Source organism: Pundamilia nyererei, unplaced genomic scaffold (assembly GCF_000239375.1).
Source record: "Pundamilia nyererei isolate P.nyererei 1_Seehausen unplaced genomic scaffold, PunNye1.0 scaffold00126, whole genome shotgun sequence".
Classification (NCBI taxonomy): Eukaryota; Metazoa; Chordata; class Actinopteri; order Cichliformes; family Cichlidae; genus Pundamilia; species Pundamilia nyererei.
The window spans coordinates 15065-37840 of NW_005187527.1; the positions used below are offsets into that span (position 1 = coordinate 15065).

Genomic DNA, 22776 nt, shown 5'->3' on the forward strand with positions numbered 1-22776 from the left:
GAAGCAGGAAGATATCGCTCAGATGCAGAATTGCTCACCTTTGGCGCGGTAAGTTATTTCTCTTACAGTTTTTTATAACGGTATTGCAAAATAATCCTTATGTTAGCGTAAAAACAGCACACATTGTAGACTTACTGTTTTAACTCAACGTCAAAGGATTTCAAGTTTACTTAAGTCTCGGATAAGTCTGAATTCTTCAACGCGTACGTGTTGCTCCGAAGTTTTACCGCCTTCAGTGTTCTCAGCCTGTATTTCCCGTTGCGCATCCTCCTGAGATTTAAAGTTAAGATTCCTATTCAGTCATATTAAGCCGAATGTTTTGGCAAGTGTGCATATGCCTAGTGTATATATACACTAGGCATATGCACATTTGTCTTTACATTAAAAAAACATTCAACAGGAAATGTGAAGGAAGAATAACATCTCTGAATCCCAACAGTAAATTTCTCTAGTTTCATTCTGTATTGAGAGATCATAGCTTAAACAGCAGACACCCACACTGACACCAATAGTAAAATTTCTTCCAATCCAACAACAGTTTTCTTAAAATTTGTCATGTAGCCTATAAATAACTGAAAGAGAACTTACTTATTGACTGAACTACCCATACATACTTTAGACATGTGTAAAGAGTTTAGATGCAGTTTGTTTTAAATGCAACTGTTTTGCACTGTAACAAGATGTTGTGCATCTTCTCTCCAGATGCTGTATGTCATAACACAAAAATCCAAAGTCACAAAGGAATGGAGAGAAGAAAAGGTCCTGTTATACATGCAAAACCCTTTAAAACACAGTTAAATGCTTTCAAAATATTATTTTTGCATTGCACAAATACTCCATTTGTAGTCTAAATAGAATCTTAGGATTCTGTAGACATTTATAAACAACTATTAAAAAAATCAAAATAAACATCCTTTAAACTCCAGTTTTAAGGATTTTAGGATTTTTTAGGTATTTTAGGTAAAGCTGGTTTAATATTACTTGGTTAATGACAGTGCTTTCTCGTTCGCAGGCAATGTGAAGCAAAACCATGGATATCATCTCTCAGCTACATCTGGCAGTATCCCCACCAACAGAGACACATCCTATAATCCAGTGCATAACTAACAATGACCTCAAAGAGCTCAAGAAATTACTGAAGCACAATAATGTTAATGGAGTTTACCCTTGTAGCAAGTGGCGTGATTATATAACCCCACTGATCTCCGCTGTTGTAAATCACAACACAGATATCTGTTCTTACCTTGTGCGTCAGGGTGCAGACCCAAATATACCTTCTCAACTCCAGTGGACACCTTTGCATTATGTCTCATATTCTAAAGCACCACTTTGTTTTGTGGCTCTGTTGCTCGAGGCAAAAGCTAGCCCAGATGGAAGGAGTGCTCCAGTGCAACAAGAGATACCCACACCACTGCAAGTTGCAGCCTTTGAAGACAGGGAGGATATCATGAAAAGACTCATCTCTGCTGGCGCTTTGGTGACACTTCCACCCATAAATGATCCTCAGTGGCTTATTAACAGTAAAAAAATATCTCAGATGATTAATCACCTTGCATCAAATGGAGATAGAGTGTGTTCCCAAATTAGGCATTTTTTTGATATGGAAATTGCTGTTTGTGAAAAAACACCTGACGAAGTTTTTAAAATGTTCAACAGTCACATGTTGTTAGAGGATCCTAGGTCTCATCTGACCATGACTGAAATCCTTTTTACTGTAACTGGGAGAGGGAAAGATAAATACTGCCAGGCATGTATTAAATGGCTAAAGAAAACTGGAAATGTGAATACTTACATTGTAGGTGCAGCCAGCCGCTTTCCAAACATCCCTAAGACACATGTAGGGAGGGCAGTTGAAAGTTTGAGTGCAGTTTTCTGCACAATGGATCAAATAACAGATGAGCATGCAGTAGCTATAATTCCACAACTATTGAAACTGCTTTGCTTAAAAGAGAGACCTGACATCTGTGCAGGAGTGCTACAAACACTGTATGTGATAACACAGAAAACAAAAGGCACAAAGGACTGGCACGTCAACTTTTTAGAGAACTTATGCAAAACAGTTTTCCCTTTTGTAAATGAGCAACACTCCACTGAGATCAGGGTCTACACATACGGTATATTCGCCAACCTGCTGTCAGCTGAAAAGGCAGCTAACATTTTTAAATCAGTGGCCATAACTTCAGTGCCCGAGGACATACTGACATCTGTAGAAATGGAATTGAATGAAAAACTGAAAGAGGTGCTGAGAAGTCTGAAAGAATATCTGAGTAAACCAAACTCAGAATGTGAGGGAAACACAGCCTCAACTTTAGTCAGGAAGAAGAAAAAGAAAAGGAAAAAGAAGGAAAAGACCCAAAAGCAAGAAGACCCAAATGATGACATTTCCACTGCAGCAACTGATCAAACAACAAAGGTTTCTGTTGTAGAATCAACTTCAAATTTAAAGCCTTTTGACTACAGCACCAATGGAAAATCAGAAAAAGAAAAATGGCTTCCAATCAGTAACAGGTGGAGGAGAAAACTGGAGAAACTTGTTGGCACAGATGATAGTAAAATATCCAGAATCAGAAGCATTATTTATGTGAATGATGCAGAATTCAGAATAGCAAAGGGAAGTGATGGTACTGAAGTCTTCTTGGGGCTGAGAGAGGACGGCACAGAAGTTGCCATTAAGAGAATGTCTAAAAGCAACTATGAAGTGCTGAAGAACGAAGAAGGAATCCTGCGACTTCCTGAACTCGATCATCCTTATATCGTACGATATGTTGATGCTGCAGAGGACGAGAACTTTGGATATCTTTGTCTGCAACTTTGTGAATACACCTTGGAAGAATATATCAAGAATGATGACCATGACCCACTGATGTTAAAGGAACTTGTAAAACAAATTCTTGAAAGTCTAAAGGTGCTTCACTGCGGAAATCCTAAAATTCTTCACCGAGATCTCAAACCCCAGAACGTTTTAATTGGTGAGACATGTTTGAAATTCAGGGAAAAACAAAACAGATGTCATGAATTAATGATTTATTTTCATGAGTTTTGTACTTTATGCCTCCTGCAGATGTTACTGGGAGGGCAAGATTAGCTGATTTTGGCATAAGCAGACGCTTACTCAAAGGCCAAACAACTTTACGTACACGCAGTGCAGGAACCAGATGCTGGATGGCTCGAGAGACTTTAGCAGAAGAAGCAGAAGAATCTGTGATATCATACAAGTCAAGCACTGACATCCAGGTAATACAGGTCCATAAAAACTTGATTAACTGAAAGATGCCTTGGTAAAAATACCTAAACTGATGTGTTATTATTAAGGTGGCAGGCATGCTGATTTATTATATCCTCTCTGGAGGCCACCATCCATTTGGCAAATCCTATAAATGTGAGTCAAACATTTATGATGGAAAGTACAGTTTGGATTATGTTCAAGATGTGGTGGCAAAGGATCTCATCGAGTGGATGATCAACAAAGAGCCAAAGGACAGACCCAAAGTAAAAGAATGCTTAAACCATCCCTTCTTCTGGACTCCGAAAGAGTAAGGAAGTCATGCTGTAACAGAATCTGCAATTTCTAGTTTAACTTTAGTAAAGCAAGAATAGATTTGCTCATGAGAGCCTAAACTGTGAAGGATTTTCAATCATTTTCCCACACATGGGGGAAAGTTTTCTGTCTGTTACTTGGCTTAGTCCATATGTTGGGAAAATGAGGTCAAACCGTCTTGTACTAAGACAGGCATGTTAACATTGGCAGCAAATACTAAATTTGTTTCATACATTTCTGTTCTCGTATTTTTAAGCATGACTCTTTTTTGCTGCTTCTGTTATTATTCAAGATTTTCCTCTTAGTTTTATGTTGTTACTTATAAAGCGTAATTTAAGCTTTATTTCCAGGCAGTTTGAATATTTGAGGAAGACCGGCAACAGGGAGGAGGTGGCAAACTGTCGAAATGCTGATGAAAAGCTGATTGGTTCACTAGAAGCATGTGCTAATGGATCCTTCAAACTGTGGAAAAATAAGGTGACTTACAGATGAGAGGTCAAACTTATGTATTCCTAAAGTCCAGTTCATGACCACCATGTTTTGTTGTTGCAGTTTCCCGAAGAGCTGGTTCAGAAGATGGATGGCAGAAAGCCGTACCCTGAAACCACACTGGGATTACTGCGCTTTATACGCAATTTCCATGAGCATAAGTAAGTTAAACTAAATGAAAAACATTATTTCATGAACACATATTCATATGTGTATATATATGAATTTCTTGCAACTATATGCACATATCACAAATATTTCTGATACTATGACAGATTTGGAAGCTTACTTCTCTGTTACTACTCATTAATAAAACTTTCCTTGTTCACAGTCATGAGGACGCTCCTCACATTGACGTATTGGTGTTATTTCCTGATCTCTTTGGGTGTGTTTACAAGTTTACCAAGGATAAAGGCTGGAATTTAGAAGGAAAGAAGGAAATGTTTCAAAAAGAAGAAACAAAGGACATTTGTACCGCCTTTACAATAATGTCTACAAGTACGGACGACCCTCTGAGTTTCCCAGTTCAGGAGTCTCAATAGTGACTTTAAACAAAGTTGAATTCAGTAAGGACGAAGGCTGTCATTAAGGCCTGTACAGTGTGACAACCATTCAGAGAAAATGTATATAAGCAAATACTATTATTAGAAGTACAGATGTTAATGAAAGCTTTGAAGGATATTTTGTTCAAGCGTGTATATATAAGCACACCACAGAAACCAAACTAGCAAATCAAAATTTGTTCTGCACAATAAGCCAAAGTTTTGCACCTGTTGTTCATTGTGACCACTTTCCAAATCCTGATAGAAGGAGAGATGGTATTTTAAGGGAGCTACTAGTACTAGATGTCAGTAATGTTATTTGTATAGTTTTATAGTTAGTAGTTAATTTAAAATGTGCTATTATGGTGGCTGTATTTGCAAATGTTAGTGATAAAAATTCTTTGTTACTTTCAGCTTTAGTAGATAGATCAGTGGAAAAACGACAGGAAAGCAGGAGCAGAGAGAGAAGGGGGAAGACATGAGGCAAAGGACCGCGGGTCAGACTAAAACCTGGGCCGGCCCTTCTCGGCCATATGACATGTAGGCGTCTGCACAACGCGCTGAGCTAAACTGGCGCCCAATAAAAATAAAAATACACTGGCGGTACTTAAGAATAAATTCTTCCACTTCTGTTTTTATAGACAGCGTTATTCCAGATAGGAAAATGATAAAACCTACTTTTTCCTTTTTTAATGTATTTTATTTTGGTTGTGTGAAGCAAATAAATACCTTAAGTATGCATTTTCATTTTTGAAAATTTATATACAACATGTCAACTGTATACTAGTATTATGCACTATGCCAACTTTTCTATTCATGTATTTTGAATTAAAGTGAATGTCATTGAGAATTTACCAAATATATTAGAATTTGTATGTTTTATTAAAGATTTTATCTCATTTTCATATTGTAAAAAACTGCAAATTTAATGTTTAGTAGCTAAATAAATTCCCTTTTTTTTAAAAAAAAAAAGTTGAAAGATGTGCTCCTTCCGTTCGCCAGCATAGTTGAAATCAGGCTTCAGAATGTGGAAATGCTGAATTTCATTTAATTTCATTCAATTAAAAACATAGTATCTTGCAGATCTGAAACTTGAAACCAAAACTGAAATGTCTTGAACCTGGGTTCTTTCTCAAGGCCAAGGGTGAGAAACTTGACTGAGTTTAAAAAGATGTCCAGTGGTAAAGGGGCAAAATAACCCCTCAGCACTCTTGTGCATGATCTCAAAAATATTTTTCATGAGTTCATGACCTGCAGTCAATTGTTTTAAGTATAACTGAATACTTATCTGTAATGGTGGCTATATAGTGCCAATACATTCCATTTACATTAGCATCAAAAAGTAGGAGAAACAGCACGTGCTTTACTATGTTATTAACACTGAATGAGCAGTGGCCCTTGTTTGTTTGTTTGTTTTTTCAGGCTTTTTACAGTGAAAACGCCTGGCTTGAGGGTTCCCAGCAAGGTTTTCCATAACAGGTTGCCTCTCAACAAGCTCCTGCCTTTATAAGCTGATATCTGGTGTTTGCGAGGGGTATCTGATTGGTATAAAGTTGGTTAAAAGGGGGGCAGGGCTAAACACCTTAATCAGTCTGTATTAAATTTACTATATAAACTGCCTAGGGTCCCTGGATTAGCAACAGTTTCTGGAAATGATGCATAATTTCACACAATGTGTATAATTTCTTACAAATTATAAACATTACCAAATGATCACTATAGACCTTATAGTCAAAGGAGCTTGCAAAGAAAAGCGTCTGGACTTCTTTAAGTTGCTTGAAGACGTTTCACCTCTCATCCCAGAAGCTTCTTCAGTTCTAAGGTCAAATGGTGGAGAGTCCCAGATATAAAACTAGTGGGAGTATCCCCCCACAGAGGGACAAAAGGACCCCCCTATAGACCTTATAGTCCCCAGGCCATCACTGTTTACAAACTTTACAGGGTCTATAGACATAAAGAAAACAGTGCATTTCCCCCATATAATTTGTATTATTTAAGCGTTTTGCTCGTTTCTCTCCAAAAAGTGCTGAAACGGAATTTGTTTTAGTGGAAGACTTTCTGCTTTTATTATGAAGGAACCCATTTCCGCTTTATTGTCAGCTTCACTGATTCTCCACTATTTATCTCAAATCTCTTATATATATAACTCGAATCGTTCTTATAAAATCGTTTAGAACTTCATTGTATAAAATTGTCCAAAACTGAATTTCTTCAAATATAATATTATTTTCACAGACGTACCGGAAGTCGTTTCCATGTTTTGTCTTTCTGCGTAACTTGACAGCGGAGGCTAAGAAAGTGACGTTGCAGGATAAACAAACGGATGAGGAGAGGGGGGCTGGTGTGTCGTGACATTTTTGCAAAATATTACGAATAATGCAGTCTTCCAAGAGGAGTGAGAGTGACTGGCAGGGGCTAGTCAGCGAGGTAAGTGAGGGGGAGAGACCGTAAACAGCTGCAGACACGGACCGGTTTTATAGATGTTTCCCGGTGTCCATATGGAAACGAGCCTCTGTCTCTTAGCTTTCATACACCTGGACGTTCATTGATACACACACGAGCTCAACGTTTTTTGACACCGGTGGGCTCTTCTTTGATGGCTTCTGCTAGCTATTCCGTTAAGCTGATAGCATACGACTGTGTTGGTGCAAATACACCATCCCACCCCTATATGATGATGCTACTGTGTAGAGATAGGGTAGACCCACCTGTGGGCTCGCGTTTAACCTGTTAAGAGTATTACCGAGTAAGCTATTTGTATATATGAAGGTAAGCGTGTGTGTATTTTGGCGCTAACGCAGTAATTTAAGCTTGTAGGCTAATTTAATTAGCACTATATGCCGCAAATATCGAATAACCTGCACCTTTATAACATTTGACAGACCATAGAAATAAGAAAATAATTAGCATTCAACGCAGTAATGAAAAAAATGTTTGTTTGTTTTGATTTATTTTACTGTAACTGAAAGACATGGCAAGCACTGAACTTAACAAAACTACTACAGCACACCGTGCTGCATGATAGGAGCTGCTATTTGGTTATAAGCTGGTCTGACTGCTATCGGTCTCCACTGCTCATTATTGTGGGCCTTATCTGTACGTCAAACACTTCACTCCAGTGTGTTTTTCCACCTGTGGGAAACAGGTTAGGGTTGGTTTTGTTTGCACAATTAATGTAACCGTTCCCATCACAGAATAAGATAAACATAAAGATACATGATAAAACCAAGAACAAGCTTGATACAGATGTTACATGTCCAGCTGTGGTCCCTGAAATAAACATTACTGCCAATTCAGTCAGCAGTAATATATCTCATAGCACCATGGCTCTCGTGCATTGTTTGCTCAAGTTCTTGGTGTGTAAGCGGAAGTTGGAGAGTAAGAAGGAAGCCCTCCTCATCCTGTCCAAAGAGCTGGACACCTGTCAGCAGGAAAGAGACCAGTACAAGCTGATGGCCAACCAGCTGAGAGAACGCCACCAGGGACTCAAGAAGAAGTACAGGGAACTCATTGTGAGTGGTTCAGCCTTCAAGGTGGTACTTTTTTGTGACCACCCTTTAGCATGAAGTATTTTACAGCCATGAGCAAAATGAATCGACAGTCCGCTCCAAGATGTTGAAATTCATTTTCACACTTGTGGTATTTTTTGTCATGTTAACAGGATCATTACTTTGCTTAATGTTGCAGATCCTGATCTGATTTTGTCTTTATGTATTTTCTAGATTTCTTGAAGGAATATCAATTTTTTTGTGTAATTCTGATAGAGTTTCTTTATTCAAGCCCACCCCAAAGAAAGAAAATATTTTAAATTTTTTGGCAGCAGCTAAATGTAGATATTCAGTTTTCCTTTTGCACGCTGCTACAGTTTATAGTATTTGCTGTATTATTGCAGCTGATGATAGAAGTCTTTTTTTCATGTTCCAGGATGGTGACCCCTCTTTGCCACCTGAAAAACGCAATCAAGTAAGTTTTAATTTTATTAATACATATGCTAATAGGTACAGTTAAATGAGGTAATGTCTATTAAAAATGTGTGTAATTCATAAACAGTTAATCCAATGCTTATGTTAAATTCACAGCTTGGTTGTTTATTTGAAATTCTTCGTGCTGGCATACAGAGGCCATTTCTTTTGTGCTGCAGGATAAATATCAGGGTGTAGGTTAATCAGACTCCTCTCTCTCCCTATTGAATGCACTTAAGTAGGTGAGAATCCCAGACTATTGTTGTTCTAGGGTGGGTGTGTCTTCTACAAGTCCTGAGGCCTGCACTATGAAGCAGGATTTTGTCTTTTCCAGGTAACTTCCTGGTTAAACCTGACTTTTCTGTACTGCAAAGGTGGCTCACTCCTTATCAGTGTACATCGCCATCGTAACATGTGCTGTGAACCTAACCTGCTATGGAGCAGGATGTTTCCCAGACTAGAGATCGGCACGCATGAGATCCTCACCTACTGACCGCTCAGTTTTCTGGAAAATAGTGGCACTATCCATGGGACCTCTGTGCACGGGACAGAAGGACAGAATAGGAGCATCGAAAGTTGTTTGTTTTTTTTAGTGCCATCTGAAGTCTTTGTCTTTCCTTGATCAACATCCGTGATTAATCTGGATTCTTAGATGCAACTTTGTTCCATGATTTGTTTTCTGTTAGCTTCACTTCCACCACCACCACTAGATCTGTAGCTGAGAAAATAAAAAGTGAAACTGTCCTCTAAACTTAATGATAGAGTCGTAATATTGACAAGTTTGTTAATATAGAGAGTTTGCATCTTCAAATAGCCTAAACTTTATTAATATTGTAAGCCTTTTCCTGTCTTACTGCCCAAAGCTCTGAAAGTGCTCACACATTCATTCAACACTAAACTGCTGTACAGTGCTTTTCCTGCCATGCTGCTGTGTTATCTGAGGCACTTGTGTTGGTTTTAGTCTGTATTATGTTTTTTTTAACCTCTTCATATTTTTTGTACAGTATAGTTTTATTTTCCTATGCAAGATGACCTACTCTGATGCCAGTAAACCCATCGATAATTGCTATTTCTAAATGTTGCCAATGCCAACCCTTTCATGTGAACGCGCAGGGGAAACCTTGGATTAACTTAGTGCCTTGATAGCCAGCTTTGTGTGACTGCTTATCCTGACTGCCAGTGTTAGGTTAAGTGAATCCAGATAACAGAAAGATGTTCTGCTGAACTTGCTTTGTAACATAGGGCCCTGCATGACTCTGTCTTATTGTGCTTTCAGGGACACCGTGACACTGAACAGTTGCTGGTTGAATAGCACTACAAAATACAATGAAATAGTAACAAAACACCCATGAAATGAAAAATGAAAATACTAATGTGTACACTAGATGGCACTAAATAATTGTCTCTTTCATTAGAACAGGATTGTGGACTGACTTTGTTTTTATCTCTGAAATTTTGTGGATGTTAAAATAGGCATTTTTTTTTTCTTGAGTTGAAGAAGGAAAATGTTTGATGCTGATTAAATGTGATTTCCTGGGGTATTTGAACCTTGTCTGGCCTGGCACAAGCTGTTGTGCATTCACTCTTCTCCTCCTCCTGCTCCGCAGGTGAACCTGGCTCAGCTGCTGAGGGACTCAAGGGAACGAACAAAACAGCTTGCCGAGGAGGTGAAGGAGCTCACTCAGAGGCTTGCAGAGGCTCAGGGGGATAACAAGGTGAAGTAACCGGGGGTACTCGCACAAACGTACATGGAGATTAACTATTTAAGAGAAGTAAAAAATTGAACTTCTCTTTTCTGCAGCTCCTGAGGATGACCATTACTCGACAGAGGCTGGGGGATGAAGAGGTCGGGGTGCGTCACTTCCCCGCCCATGAGCGTGAGGATCTGGTTTGCAAGCTAGAGAGAGCTGGGCTACAGGTGGATGTATTTCTTACCTCAAAGCACTTTGATATGGTTGGCAATTAATCCTTCATTTTCAGGTCCATTTCTTCTTTTGTGGAATATTCATTAGGATGTTGCTACAGGATTAAGGAAAAGGAGGGAACTCCGTCCAGGGACATGTCATTTACAAATTTAATCCAAAAGAAAGACTGTTTTTAAAAAAAAAGTCTAAATCACTACCTAGGACGTTAATTATTGTTAAAGTCCTAAGATCGCTTTGTAACATATTAGCAGTTGCACAGTACTGTCAAATAATACAAATAAAAGCATTTTCTATGTGGGGTGGTGGAGCTTGGTTTGAGCTGTTTAACCATGTGCTTAAAGTTCTGACGTATAACTCCATCAGTAATTTCCATCCACTGTTCACTTTTCCTGTCATAGGGAGTGCTCCAGTGACACTGACGATTGATGGAATAGTGAAACATGTTTGTAGTTTCCACATTTAGCAGGAACTTTTTTGTTGCATATCTTACAAAGCCTTGTGCTTAGTTGGAGATTATTGAAGTAGCTCCCTTTTTAGGCACTAAATCGCTCCAACATATACTTGGTCTTATGTCATTTTTTTTTTATCACATAAAACTTTATGCCGGTGTTGTTGCTGATGACATGATATGGCACAGCTCTAGTTATACCTGTCACTTCACAACAATGATCTAGGTTTGAATCTTTTGTCCATTCAGGGTTTGAAAATGTGTGTGTCATTAGGTAAATGGATGTAGGATGAACAGGGTGAGTGTAAATGGCAATTGAGTCCAGTAGTAAGTGATTCAGTAGTGACAATTTCTATTGAAAACCAGTAACTGGTGTTCTTTTCTGCTTTTCATAGTCTTGGTTGATCGGGTATTGTCGTAACCCTGATGGACGGGCGGTCGATGTAGACATGCAAGTTATTGAATTTGATAACTTGAGGATGAAGCAATGTAGGAATTTTAAATCTATGCCATCGGTGTATCTACTCCATGACCTCGGCTCAAGGTCAGGAGTCAAAGGTCAAGTGTTCATTACACTCATTGAAAGGTTAAGTTGTCCTACGGTTTATGTAGAGAACAATGTAGTGACTTGTATCATTTTTAACTACATATTAATAAGACTGATTTATCTAATTATTAAGTTTCTAAAGAAACCTGACGTTTCTGGAACTGTTCGTTTCTAGTCAGGGCCTCATGACAGACATTTATTATAGATTTCCTCAGTAGACGTAAGCCCAGTAATTCATTCAGTTTGTTTAAAACTTTCCATAGTGAATCACACTTTTTGCTTGGAAATACACTCGGCGCATTACTGTCCATGTGCTTTGAATTTAATTTCAGAGTAGAACATTTTATTATTGGCAGAATCCTCTCTGCACATTAAACACAGTAAATGTATTAGACTGATAAACAATACTTCCTCCTCTTTGAAACCCGCAGTGGAGCCACTTAACTGTTATCTACTAGAGTGGAAGCTGCTCACTTTAAAACAACAGGGGAGCTCCTGAGTTGCTGAATGCTAAAAACAGTGTATGCAGCCTCAGCAAACTCTACTTTAATGAGCAAAAGCTTTGAAATATCCATCACGTGAACGTTTCCGTGGCTTCCCTCACAAACAGTTCTGCCTGCATGCCTTTTTCTAGATGGAGGAGATGGAGAACAACATGAAAGCACTGACAGACGAGCTCCAGGACGTGAAGGCTGAACGCACTGTGTTCAGAGAGAAGGCGGAGCGACTAAATATGGAGCTGAATCATATTTTGGGGAACCACGAGGCTCGCATCATTGATGTGGACGCCCTGTGCATGGAAAACAAGTGAGTTAGAGATGTGCCAGACAGAAGTGTCATCATTTGACACTTTTTAAAATACATTTTTCAGTCTCAATACTATCTTCTAAAACATCAAAACTATTTAATACCAAACTTCGAATTTACCTAATAAACGTAATTAGTGTAAACCAACTAAAAGGTATGTTAAATCTTGAAAGTAGACATCTTTGACTTCAGTATTAACTTCATAAACTCCTGGCATTTTCTCAGCTACCTTTCATCATCACCTTTTTCAGCAGTCTTGAAGGAGTTCTCACACGCTGAGCACCTCCTGGCTGTTCTTCCTTAGTCTGTGGTGCATCTCATCCAAAAACCTTTTCAACAGTGGTTAGGTTTGGATGTCCGTGGATGCCAGGTGTTCCTGATTCTGAACACCATCCTTTTTTTGAGAGGGGCTTTAATGTTCCCCTATTGTGCAATAATAATAGAAGTCAGAAATTGCTGCAGGATGAATTCTGAGTAAATCATCATCTGTGTCACTAGCAGATGTCCTCACAGTATCACACCATCTTCGCCATAACTAACAATGAGAGACACGTGCATGTCCATTTCTTGTTTCTTAGATGATAAAGGTGTGATTTGCACAGTGTCCTCCAAACAGCTCCTGCTGAGATGTGTTTGGTTCCTGTGAAACTTGAGGGCTCTAATCTGAAGTGCCAATGATTGACTTCTGAGGCTGTAATCCTAATAAACTTCTCTCTTGGTCTTCCTGTCTGGAGGCAATTGTCATGAAAGACAGTTGATAGATTTTGAGATGGCACTTGGGGAAACTGAATGAACTGACTGACCTCCTTTTTTTGAAATAATATAAACTTGTTTCTCTCTTTATTTAGATGGCCATTTCTCGTTGCTTAACTAAGCAGTACTGGACATGTTCTTCCTTACTGTACATGCGCTTCAGTGTTTTTACCCACGTCTTATGTGGTAGTCATGTTTAATCCGGGTGTACATTAGCTAATGAAAGATCAAAAAGGCATGGAAGAAGAGAATGCTTGGTTTCATTTCCATATGAATGCATTTTTTATGTTGTGACTTCTGTGTTCTACATGGCAGAGGGCGAGCTAAATGACAAACAGCAAGACAAACATAAACAAGAGTCATTCACGTTACCAAATGCTCTTTTTGACACTGCCTCCTGCTCACAGTGCACAGCGATCATACATGTAATGTGGAACTCCTCTGTCTGTCATGTGTGTTTTGACTTTGCTGGGTGTCTTTCTAATCATTGTTCCTGTAGGTATTTACATGACCGTTTAAATCAACTGCAAGAGGAGGTGAACCTGCTGAAGTCAAACATCATGAAGTACAAGGTACAGATTGAATGCTGCAGTTAAAATGTGACACAGACATTGCCTGACTCGGTACATGTAATTTCTTTACATGTGTATGGTTTTGTGAATGTTCTTAATGCAAAGGAAGTGGCTTTTTACTAAAATGTTTGTGTGAATCAGCAGGGTGAGCTTTATTCTCTTGTTTTTCTGTCCCTGCAGACAGCCCTGGAGAGGAGGAAAAACTCCAGCACATATGGGAAATCAAATAACAGTCCTCTTACTGGAGTCCTCTCAGCCAAACAAGGTGAAAACACAACCTGTTCAGCTCACTTTGAGTTCTTTAAACTCAGACATAAATAGATGTAGTATTAGCTGATCTGGAAACTGCAGAAAGGCACTAATGCGAATGTTCTCAGGCCAAATAAACTCTACAACTGATGGCGTGTCTTCAGTATAACAACCACTTCCTTTGTTTCTACCCGTGTCTCAATGGATTATTTAATAACTTCTCTTTTTGCCGATCCTCCGAGCCACTGCCGGACACCAGCTGGGTTACTAATTGTATTCTGAGTGGTAAAGAGCACCACTGGCAGGGAAATGAGCCTGCCATGATGACTGACAGTTGCTGGCAGAAGCAGCACAGTGGGCTCTGGAGTTAAAGTTAGGAGAGTGTCACCTAGAAGACATCTGTTTCTAACTCTCCATCTCTGTCTTACTCTTATCATGCTGTGTTCCCTGTCTCTTGTTATATCACCCTGCTTTCTTTGTTACCTATTTTTAACTTTTGTGTAAGTTTTATTGGGGGATTATTGGCATTTCTCTTCCCTCCATTTGTGGCTCTCTGTCCCTTTCTCTTCCCATCCTGATTTTTTCCCCCTTTCCCTCCTTTTTAGTTCAAGAGATGCTTCTGGAAGAGCAGGGCTGCAGTCTACCAGCCACGCCTCAGTCAATCTCCGACCTCAAGTCTCTCGCCACTGCTCTCCTGGAGACGATCCATGAGAAGAATTTGGTCATCCAGCACCAGAGACACAGCAACAGGTATTAAGAGTTCCTGCTTTGCCGCTGATGGCATCATAATGGTAATATTTCACCTTTAACCCCCTAACACAGTTACATTGTTTGTCTAGCTGTTACAAGAATTCTCCTCCTATAAAGCAAACACTGGAATATGACATAAGTGTGCGCACACACACACACTGACCCTTCTTCTCACCTGGCCTGCAGGATCTTGGGAAATAGAGTTGCAGATTTGGAAAGGAAGCTGAAGACCTTGGAGGTTTCAGGATTATGGAGTCTTCCAGGTGGGTCTTTGAACACCTAAACTGTTCCACCATCAAACCTTTTATGAATCCATTAAAAACTAAAAGCAGTTCAACAGTCTTTATTTTGAGACACTTTTGTGCTTTTGGAAAAATGATCACATATGATGAGTAAAACTAATGAATCATATTAATGTATCGTTTGAAGACTACCGCTGAGAACATGTAATCTTTCCCACATCATTAGAAAACATAAATGTGTGTGTGTGTAGCCAATAAAACATTAAGATAAGCAAAAGATCAGACGTTGGCTGGTGTCAGATAGCTTTGTCTTGCTCTGCCTTGAAGACCAGCATCCCGGCATCGCCTTTTCACTCTTGACAATGAGACTGGTGTTATGCTTGTAACATTTAATGAAGCTGCCAGCTGAGGACCTGCGAGGCATCTGTTTCTCAAACTCGAGACTCTGATGTCTTCTTGCTCAGTTGTGCACTGGGCCTCCCACTTCTCTTTCTGCTCTGGTTAGAGCCAGTTTGCTCTGTTCTTTGAAGAGAAGTGCACACTGTTGTACTTCATTTTTATTTAATTTTTTGGGGGATTTTTCCTCATGGAATATCTTTCACATCTAAGAACAAGAAAACTGAAAAACTGGAAAGTTGACTTGTTTTTTCTGTCTGTTTAAATCCACACAGACTGAAGCTCCAGACACGCGACTACTTAAACTTTAAGCTAATCAGCTAAAACAGCTTTTAATAATCTTCTGTTACTATCATAGTCATCATCTACTACATAGATATTCCATTAAAAACAAGAAAAAGATAACGATGACTTTAAAGTTATTTTGATTTAAACAAATTAGGACCTCTTTTATTTTAAAAGTCTATGTAAAATCTCCTAAAATCATGGATACAGTATTGGAGTGCATCCATATAATAAATATGATTTTCAATTTAAGTTAAAATCATTTAATAATTGTCTCAGTGTTGTCCATCTGATGCATTTAAAGGTTGTTTAAATGACCCGGAGATCTTTGCTGGGATCGTTCTAGCTGGCCTGCTGGTTTAAATTCATTTCCTCTCCTGTCTTTTTCATTAATGAGCTTTTCTGTTCATAACACTGTGCCTTTCTCTCCTCTCTGGCTGCGTCTCAGGCTTGACCTACCACGTATCTGTGGGAATTGGGAGTATGTATTCCTTCTGCCCCACTTAGTTCATCCATGCCCTCCACTATGTCATGCCAGGACAAATCTGGGCAGACGCCCAGAAAACATGTCACCTCATGCCCACCGTTTACAATGTGTTGACTCCATTGACCACCAGCTCATGTGTCTGTTCATGATACCGCTGACTGAATCAGGCCGACGGAGTGCCACACACTGATGCTCTCGGTCCAGTGGACCTGTCTTAAATTTTACTCACAAGAGAAACCAAAAAAAAAAGCGCTTTCTTTGAGTGATGCAGTTGGGCTTCTTTTAAGGGCAGCACAGTACTGTTGAGTAGTAGTAGTAGTAGAAGGATTCGAGGCTCTCATAATACAGATGAGAGCCTTGTTGAAGACAGTTTCTCATATACAGTTTTGGTATATGAGAGTGTAAAGTCAAAGTTCTTATTATTTTATCAGAAAGTGAATTTTTGAACCACTTTTTAACCCTTGATCCTATGTTTGTATTTAAAATTGAAGTATAAAAAATGCTGTATCGGCTGTCAGATTTTCCTCAAAGACACAGCTGGTGACTTTTCCTGTCCTGTAAAGATGTCCGACTCTCAGAAGAGCAAAACCAGTCCAAAAATATAAAACTATTTACCAAACGTAATCGAAAAACATTTGCGGCCTGAAACAAGGGGACCGTGCTTGCTCACTTAGAAAGCAGTTCCCCTTTATCTCCACTGGAGGGAGATGTTGTGCCGTCTATGAAGCAGACTGAACGGTGGAGGGGCTGCGGCTGGATGGAGGTGCCCTGTCATGAGACCGTCATTCTCTCCGCCATAAAACTGACAAGCATCCATTACTGAAAATGATTGCCCACATTACAAACACATTTAGGGGAATGTGCCGTTATTAGGGAATTTGTAGACGAGGGCCCAGAGTGCCTGACGACCACGCTGTCCACCACAGTTAGGGAGACAGAGATATAGAGAGAGATGTGAGCGTCTGTGGCCTTGATGCGAGATGAAGTTGGGCTGATTGATATTAAAGGCAAACGGGATAGGATGGAGGGCCTTGGCTGCCTACCTGAGTCCCGGAAAACACTAGAGGTGACTACATTGTCTACGGATGAGAGAGAGCCAAAAACAATAACAGTGACATCGATGCGGTGAGTCAGATAAAGTTGTGATTGATAGCTTCCCCCACCCCAGTCCTCCAGTTCAGCGCCCCCACCTCCTGTGCTGAATGAGTGTGAGCTGAAATGTAACACTGCGAGTGAAAACCTGTCAGAGTGCATCAGAGATTGAAAAGACAGAGGTGGATACAGAATGCACCCTGTTTTGGTCAACTGACAGACTTTTTCCAGTTAAGAGGAAGGCATTTCCTGTCAATGTCGAGCTAGACAGCACTGCATAGTGTAAGCTCCTGTGACTAGCTGACAGCTATGTACACTTCTCCCGTTTGTGATATAGTCTTTAATATCCAGTATGATCTGGTGTCACATAATATGGAATAGTCCTTTTTTATGCGCATAAACACACATATATATTTGCGTGTTTGTTAGATGCGTTTCAAAGAGGTGTAGAGGTGGTTAGATGACGATACAGGCAGCTGTCAGTAAGGGTTCAAAGCAAACCACTGGTGCCTCCTATCTCTGAGTTCTGCACGCCTCATGGAGACACAGCTGCTGTGCTCAGTCTGGGTCTTCGTCTGCATATCCAGTAACCAGCATCGCTTTATTACTGGCTTCAAAAGGCAGTCTGGTGAAGTTTTCCTCGACTGTTCTCCTAAAAATAAATCTAAACTGTCCTAACACAATTGCAAGTTTAGATGCAGTTTCACACACTACTGGCCTATGTGATGTCGATATATTGCTCAGCTTTCTAGCATCTTCCTAAATGGCACTTTTATGTCTGCCCAAAATGGCCCATATCTGCATATCTTTGGCCTTGAATGATGGCAGTGGCTCAGGGTTGGTCTGTTTGCTTAGACTCAGCTGCTGCACCACCTTATATGGATCTGATGTTACGTGTGGGATTAGATTTGACAATACTTGCCATAAAACATCATCAGGCTCAGTTTTCTGACTCGTGGGTCAAGTCTTTTTCACACAGCAGTTGTTATTAGTGCCAAAAATAGACCAGATCAAGCTCAAAGTGTATCTGGGTGAAAATATAAAAGCCTCCACAGATCATCAGTCTGTGTTGTACTGGGTTGTTGCTGTTTGCAAGAGAATAATCACAAATGATTTGTGGAAATATTGCATTGATTTGTCATGCTTTATTTAGCAGATATTTGGCTAATCGGGCTGTTTTTAGTCAAAAACAATCATAAAATTGATCTTGGTTTTGTTTTATGACAGTTTATTAGTTTTAAATATCTTAGTAGTGGCCCTGTTGAAGTAACCAAAAGGAATGCAGTTTAACAGCCTTAAAGCATATTAATGGCTAAACACAGTCTCACAGTTAAATAATTAGAGGAACTTTCTAGACAACATGACTTTTTTGTTTTTGCTTCTTTTGATTTACCCAGCTGGTACGACGAATTCGAACAGCCTCTCCCTCGCTCGCTGTTCCCATGTCAGTGTAAACACTGAGCATCCATAACAATATGGACTGTTTTCATAACAATATGGTGTCCGTTCACCATTCATGATTCTCATGCATTGTGTCTTCCAGCCATCCATTTTCTCGTTCTCCTGTTTGTTTTCTTGTCGCACACTTGAACGGTCGGAGACACACGCAGAGGTTCGCCTGTTCACAGGCTACGTGCGACAGCAGAGGCTGCTAACTTCCAGCAGAGTGTCTGTGCATATAGTTTTGTGTGTATACTCGTGACGTCTGGTTTATAGTGCACAGTCTCTTTTGAGTAGCATATGGTGTCAGCCTAAGAGGCGTGCAGCCATCACTAATGAAGACAGATGAGAGGGAGCTGGAGCCTCTTCCTGTGAGCACTGCAATGCATACGTGCGCCTGTGTTTGCATGCACCATCGTACATGTGCTCCATCCAATCTAACACTCCTCCACCCTCCAAAAAACCCTCTACATATCACTTGTTTGTTGTTCTCATTTGGACCAGAGAGTAACTGGGAGCGTTTTTCTCCTTGGCGCTGATGTTACAGGGACAAGAGACAGTATCACACTAAATGAGAACCTTCAGCCAGAGCTCCGTCCTACACGTGTCACGTCTCAGCCAAACATGCAGCCCAGAGTGCATCCACCCAAAGGTGAGTGTGTAATTGCAAGTGACTGGCTTCTCCAGTCAATGATAAGAACTCCTACCGCTAATGGCGTAAACACTGCAATTAGGCATTGCATGCTAAACACTCCTTTCTACCTTCCGTGTTTAACCCAAGTCCTTTCCCTTCCCGCCTCCACTTCTCCCTGTTCCTCATTGGTGCAAGATACCCAAATGCCATGGCATTTTGGAAATGTGAGGCAAATTCTCGCCCACTGACATTCAGAAACTTCTGCCATGTTCTCTTTGAAAGAGGGTGGGGGGATCAGGGTGGGAGGACTATAAATATGGATGCCACTTCAAGTAATGTTGCTTTCTTCTTGCGTGTTTTTGCGTGTCTGTGTGTGCGTGGGGGTGGGGGGACTCTATGTGTGCAGTCTTTAACCTTTTTGCCTGCACATCCACAAATATGGGTCAGTAATCCCCAAAGTGAGAGCATATTTTGGCGAAGAAGCAGAACTAAGCTGTTGCTATTGCTGAGATGCAGGGCGTCACACTTGTCTTGCGTCCCCTTGTCTGGGGCACCGCTGCTATATTTAGCCTGTTGCCATGGAAGCACTTCAGTCACATAAGTAATTGAAATAAGTTTCTACATTGACACTGTGATCCAACTCTGAGAGAGGAAAGTTTTTCTAGCAGAATCAATACGGGCTTTTTCATTTGTGGCTGCTGTTTCGTTTTTTTCATGCATTTTAAACTCTTGTCTAATGCAATTTTTGTTATATCGTTTCGTGTGTGTGGTTTTTGGGTTGGTTTTTTTATTACTGTTATCAGTTATGACAATAATTATTGTCTCTAGCTACTCATTAGAAAGTTTTCCTTTTTTCTTTTTCTTTAAAAAACTTTTTTGGCTCCAACTTCAGATCAAGTGAGCGATTAAAATGACCAGTCATCTCATCTTCCTTTTCCCAGTTCTTTTAGACGACAGAAGTTCACATGAATCATCTTGGGAGTGCCACACCGCTGGCGCTGACCTTGGCACAGATGGTGTCAGCAGGGAAGACGCACCTGCACTGCACAGCAGCCTGGAGACTCTTGACAGGGTGGAGACGAATGGGATTGACAGAAGGGGGGGGGAGCTGGTGACCCTTACAGAAGATGCAGGCGTAGAGCTGGAGGAGGGGCGGAGCCCTGTGGAAGAGGCAGGGCATGAGATAGAAGGAGTTGATGATGATGAAGAGCTGGGTTCCACAGTGGAGGAAGGAGAGGAAGCAGCTCTGGCGCTGGATGTCCCACAAACTGAATCAGACCTTCAGTGGCTTTCAATTAAACAAGCTTCTGTCAGTCATTCGGAGGTGGGTCAGCGGCCCTGTGAATCCCAGAACAGTGAGTCCGATAATGTACCTGAACATGAAGAAGCCTCTGTGTCAGCTCCAGAGAGCCAGGCTGCAGAGGTGTCGAGTACAAGAGAGTGGGACGTTCAGTGTCCCTCTGCACAGAGTGACTCCTGTCATAGTGACAACTTGGCATGATCCAACCGAGAAGCTTATTTAAATCCTCGTCCTTGTCGTCGTTATTGATGATTGCATTAATCATCCACTGTTGCATTCCCACAACGCAGCCAGTGCTCACGAGCTGTCTTCTCCACCGCTTTAGTCAATAAAAGAGAGAGAAAGCACTTTTTCAGCCACCACTGACAAAGCTCGAAGTGCACTTTGTATCCAGACAAGCTTGTTGCTGCACAGGAACAGAAAATCTTCAAATCGATGGAGTTGCAAACTTCATGCCCTGCAGGAAGAATTTAGCTAGGAAAATAACAAATATGGCAACATGCGTTCCTATGCCCCATATTTCCTTCTTCCTTTCCCCTGCGATAAGATAATCCCACTTGTTTGCTTTCTTCTTCCTAAGGGATGTTAATAAACTGAATGCTGCATTTTTTGTCACTCTTAGATGAGTTCAAATTTTCATACCAAAACTTGTAATGAATGTGCACATAATTGTGAATTATTTAATCTTAATACCGGAGATTCTATTGATGTCTGTTCAGCATTATGGGTGAATCTTATTAATGAGTCCATTTTTATTTTTCCATATTTAACAGTTGGTTTTTGAACTACACTACATGTGCCTTATATGTGGAACTCACTGATATTTATAAATGTATAAACCTGCAGCATTGGTGGTTGTCACTTTCCTTTTCACAGATTAAGCTAATACAGACTTTCAGTCATGTGAAAAAGAAAGTTTTCATAGGAATCTGTGCACTCTTATAAATACGTACACCTCATAATTGAGTAGCTTCTAGAGCCACATTTAGCAGTAATAACTTTACATAATTATTTTTTATATGATTTTATGAGTGTCTCACAGTCTCATCATTTATTCTGTTGTAGACTTTCACGCACAGCAGAAATTCAGACCAAGCTTTAGCTTTCAGACAGATGGCCTCATATTTGACTGAGAATATTTTGGTATGCGGCGTTCATGGTTGACTCAATGACTCAAAGGTCTTCAGGTCCTGTGGCTCCAAAACAATGCTAAATCATTGTCCCTCCACCGCCATGCTTGAAAGTTGGTATGAGGTGTTTGTGCTGATATACTGTTTGGTTTCCACTGAATGTGTTGCAGTGCATTATGGAAATATAGAAATCTCTACTTTGGTCTCATTTTTCCAAAGGAAATTGTTCCAAAAGTCCAGTGGTTTGTTGTCATGCAACTTTACAAACCTAAGCCCTGCTGCCATTCTCTTCTGAGAAAGAAGAAGCTTTCTCCAGGCACTTCTTACAAACAAGCCATACTTCAGCTTTTTGTAATTGTATTGTTCTGAACTTCAACATTTAACCTAACTGAGGCCCGTAGAGTCTACGTTGTAGATCTTAGGTTTTTGCAGCTTTTCTGAGAATTGCCGGTTTGCCTTTCAACTGAATTTGCTGGGCTGTTCTTTCCTGGGACGATGGTGGCATTATGTCAACACACAACAACGCCAGAGCAGCAAACTGTCCAAACTTCTCCTTTTATAGAGGTGCTCACACCTGCTGATGATCAGCTATTCAAGTGCATTTAATTAGCAGCACCTGGCTGCTATTTCCCTGACAATGCCAGTGGAAGTAGCAAGGGTGTACTTGGTTTTTCCACATGACCGTATCTTTATTGGTCCTTTATATCCTGCAGACACACACACACATCAAAAGTAGAACTTATTATTTTAAAAAGAAAGAAAAATGTTTATTTTATGTGGGCAGTAAACAGCGAGACCCAAACCATTAAAATAGTTGAACTAGTTAGCCTAAAGTCATAAATGCAGGCTTTCTGCAAACATAATACCAAGCCTTCTGGCTCTACAGAATGAAAATAGTAGGTGGTGAAAAGTACATTTTTGTGCCGTGATTGATGAACATCCAGCTTCTACCAAGTGTTAGTAGCACAAACACAAAGTAGACCCAACCAGCTCCTGTACAAGAATATAACTACTACAATATTCACTTATTTTGTTAAGACTTAAAAAGAACATCTGGCTTACCATCAATTGAAATGTTTGGAACGTGATGGGCTGTGTCAAAGGAGTACTTCAGCTTATCTGATAGGGCTTTTGATATATAAGCGAAAGGTTGCGAACCAGTGGTCTTGTGGGATTTAAAGTTGGATA

General features: G+C 40.2%; 2 protein-coding genes across 4 annotated transcripts; both read left to right on the plus strand.

The window, feature by feature from the left end:
• On the plus strand, nucleotides 1-5218 carry LOC102211805 (serine/threonine-protein kinase ppk4). Of its 2 annotated transcripts, XM_013913320.1 has the most exons (8): nucleotides 1-48; nucleotides 703-759; nucleotides 1013-2969; nucleotides 3062-3234; nucleotides 3313-3533; nucleotides 3889-4015; nucleotides 4091-4188; nucleotides 4359-5218. In XM_013913320.1, exons 3-8 carry the CDS (start codon nucleotides 1031-1033, stop codon nucleotides 4567-4569), a joined length of 2769 nt encoding a protein of 922 aa, XP_013768774.1. In that variant the 5' UTR covers nucleotides 1-48; nucleotides 703-759; nucleotides 1013-1030; the 3' UTR covers nucleotides 4570-5218. The 2 variants fall into 2 exon arrangements, with proteins under 2 accessions (XP_013768774.1, XP_005743037.2); XM_005742980.2 differs by lacking the exon at nucleotides 703-759 and having other exon boundaries at nucleotides 16-48.
• A 1622-nt stretch (nucleotides 5219-6840) lies between these two features.
• Nucleotides 6841-21303, plus strand: ccdc149a (coiled-coil domain containing 149a). 2 transcript variants are annotated; one of them, XM_005742981.1, is made up of 13 exons: nucleotides 6841-6996; nucleotides 7920-8081; nucleotides 8494-8532; nucleotides 10139-10246; nucleotides 10333-10449; nucleotides 12086-12258; nucleotides 13511-13583; nucleotides 13764-13848; nucleotides 14438-14582; nucleotides 14769-14845; nucleotides 15954-15986; nucleotides 19072-19176; nucleotides 20100-21303. In XM_005742981.1, the coding sequence occupies exons 1-13, from the start codon at nucleotides 6946-6948 to the stop codon at nucleotides 20657-20659; spliced, it is 1728 nt and encodes a 575-aa protein (XP_005743038.1). In that variant the 5' UTR covers nucleotides 6841-6945; the 3' UTR covers nucleotides 20660-21303. The 2 variants fall into 2 exon arrangements, with proteins under 2 accessions (XP_005743038.1, XP_005743039.1); XM_005742982.1 differs by lacking the exon at nucleotides 15954-15986.
• Nucleotides 21304-22776: the final 1473 nt, after the last annotated feature.

Coding starts and splice junctions, on each gene's coding strand:
- LOC102211805 (XM_013913320.1), top strand. CDS start 1,031: ATGGATATCATCTCTCAGCTACATCTGGCAGTATCCCCACCAACAGAG. Junction 4,016..4,090: donor TCAAACTGTGGAAAAATAAG/GTGACTTACAGA, acceptor TTGTTGTTGCAG/TTTCCCGAAGAGCTGGTTCA. Junction 4,189..4,358: donor CGCAATTTCCATGAGCATAA/GTAAGTTAAACT, acceptor CCTTGTTCACAG/TCATGAGGACGCTCCTCACA.
- ccdc149a (XM_005742981.1), top strand. CDS start 6,946: ATGCAGTCTTCCAAGAGGAGTGAGAGTGACTGGCAGGGGCTAGTCAGC. Junction 13,584..13,763: donor CAAACATCATGAAGTACAAG/GTACAGATTGAA, acceptor CTGTCCCTGCAG/ACAGCCCTGGAGAGGAGGAA. Junction 14,583..14,768: donor CACCAGAGACACAGCAACAG/GTATTAAGAGTT, acceptor CCTGGCCTGCAG/GATCTTGGGAAATAGAGTTG.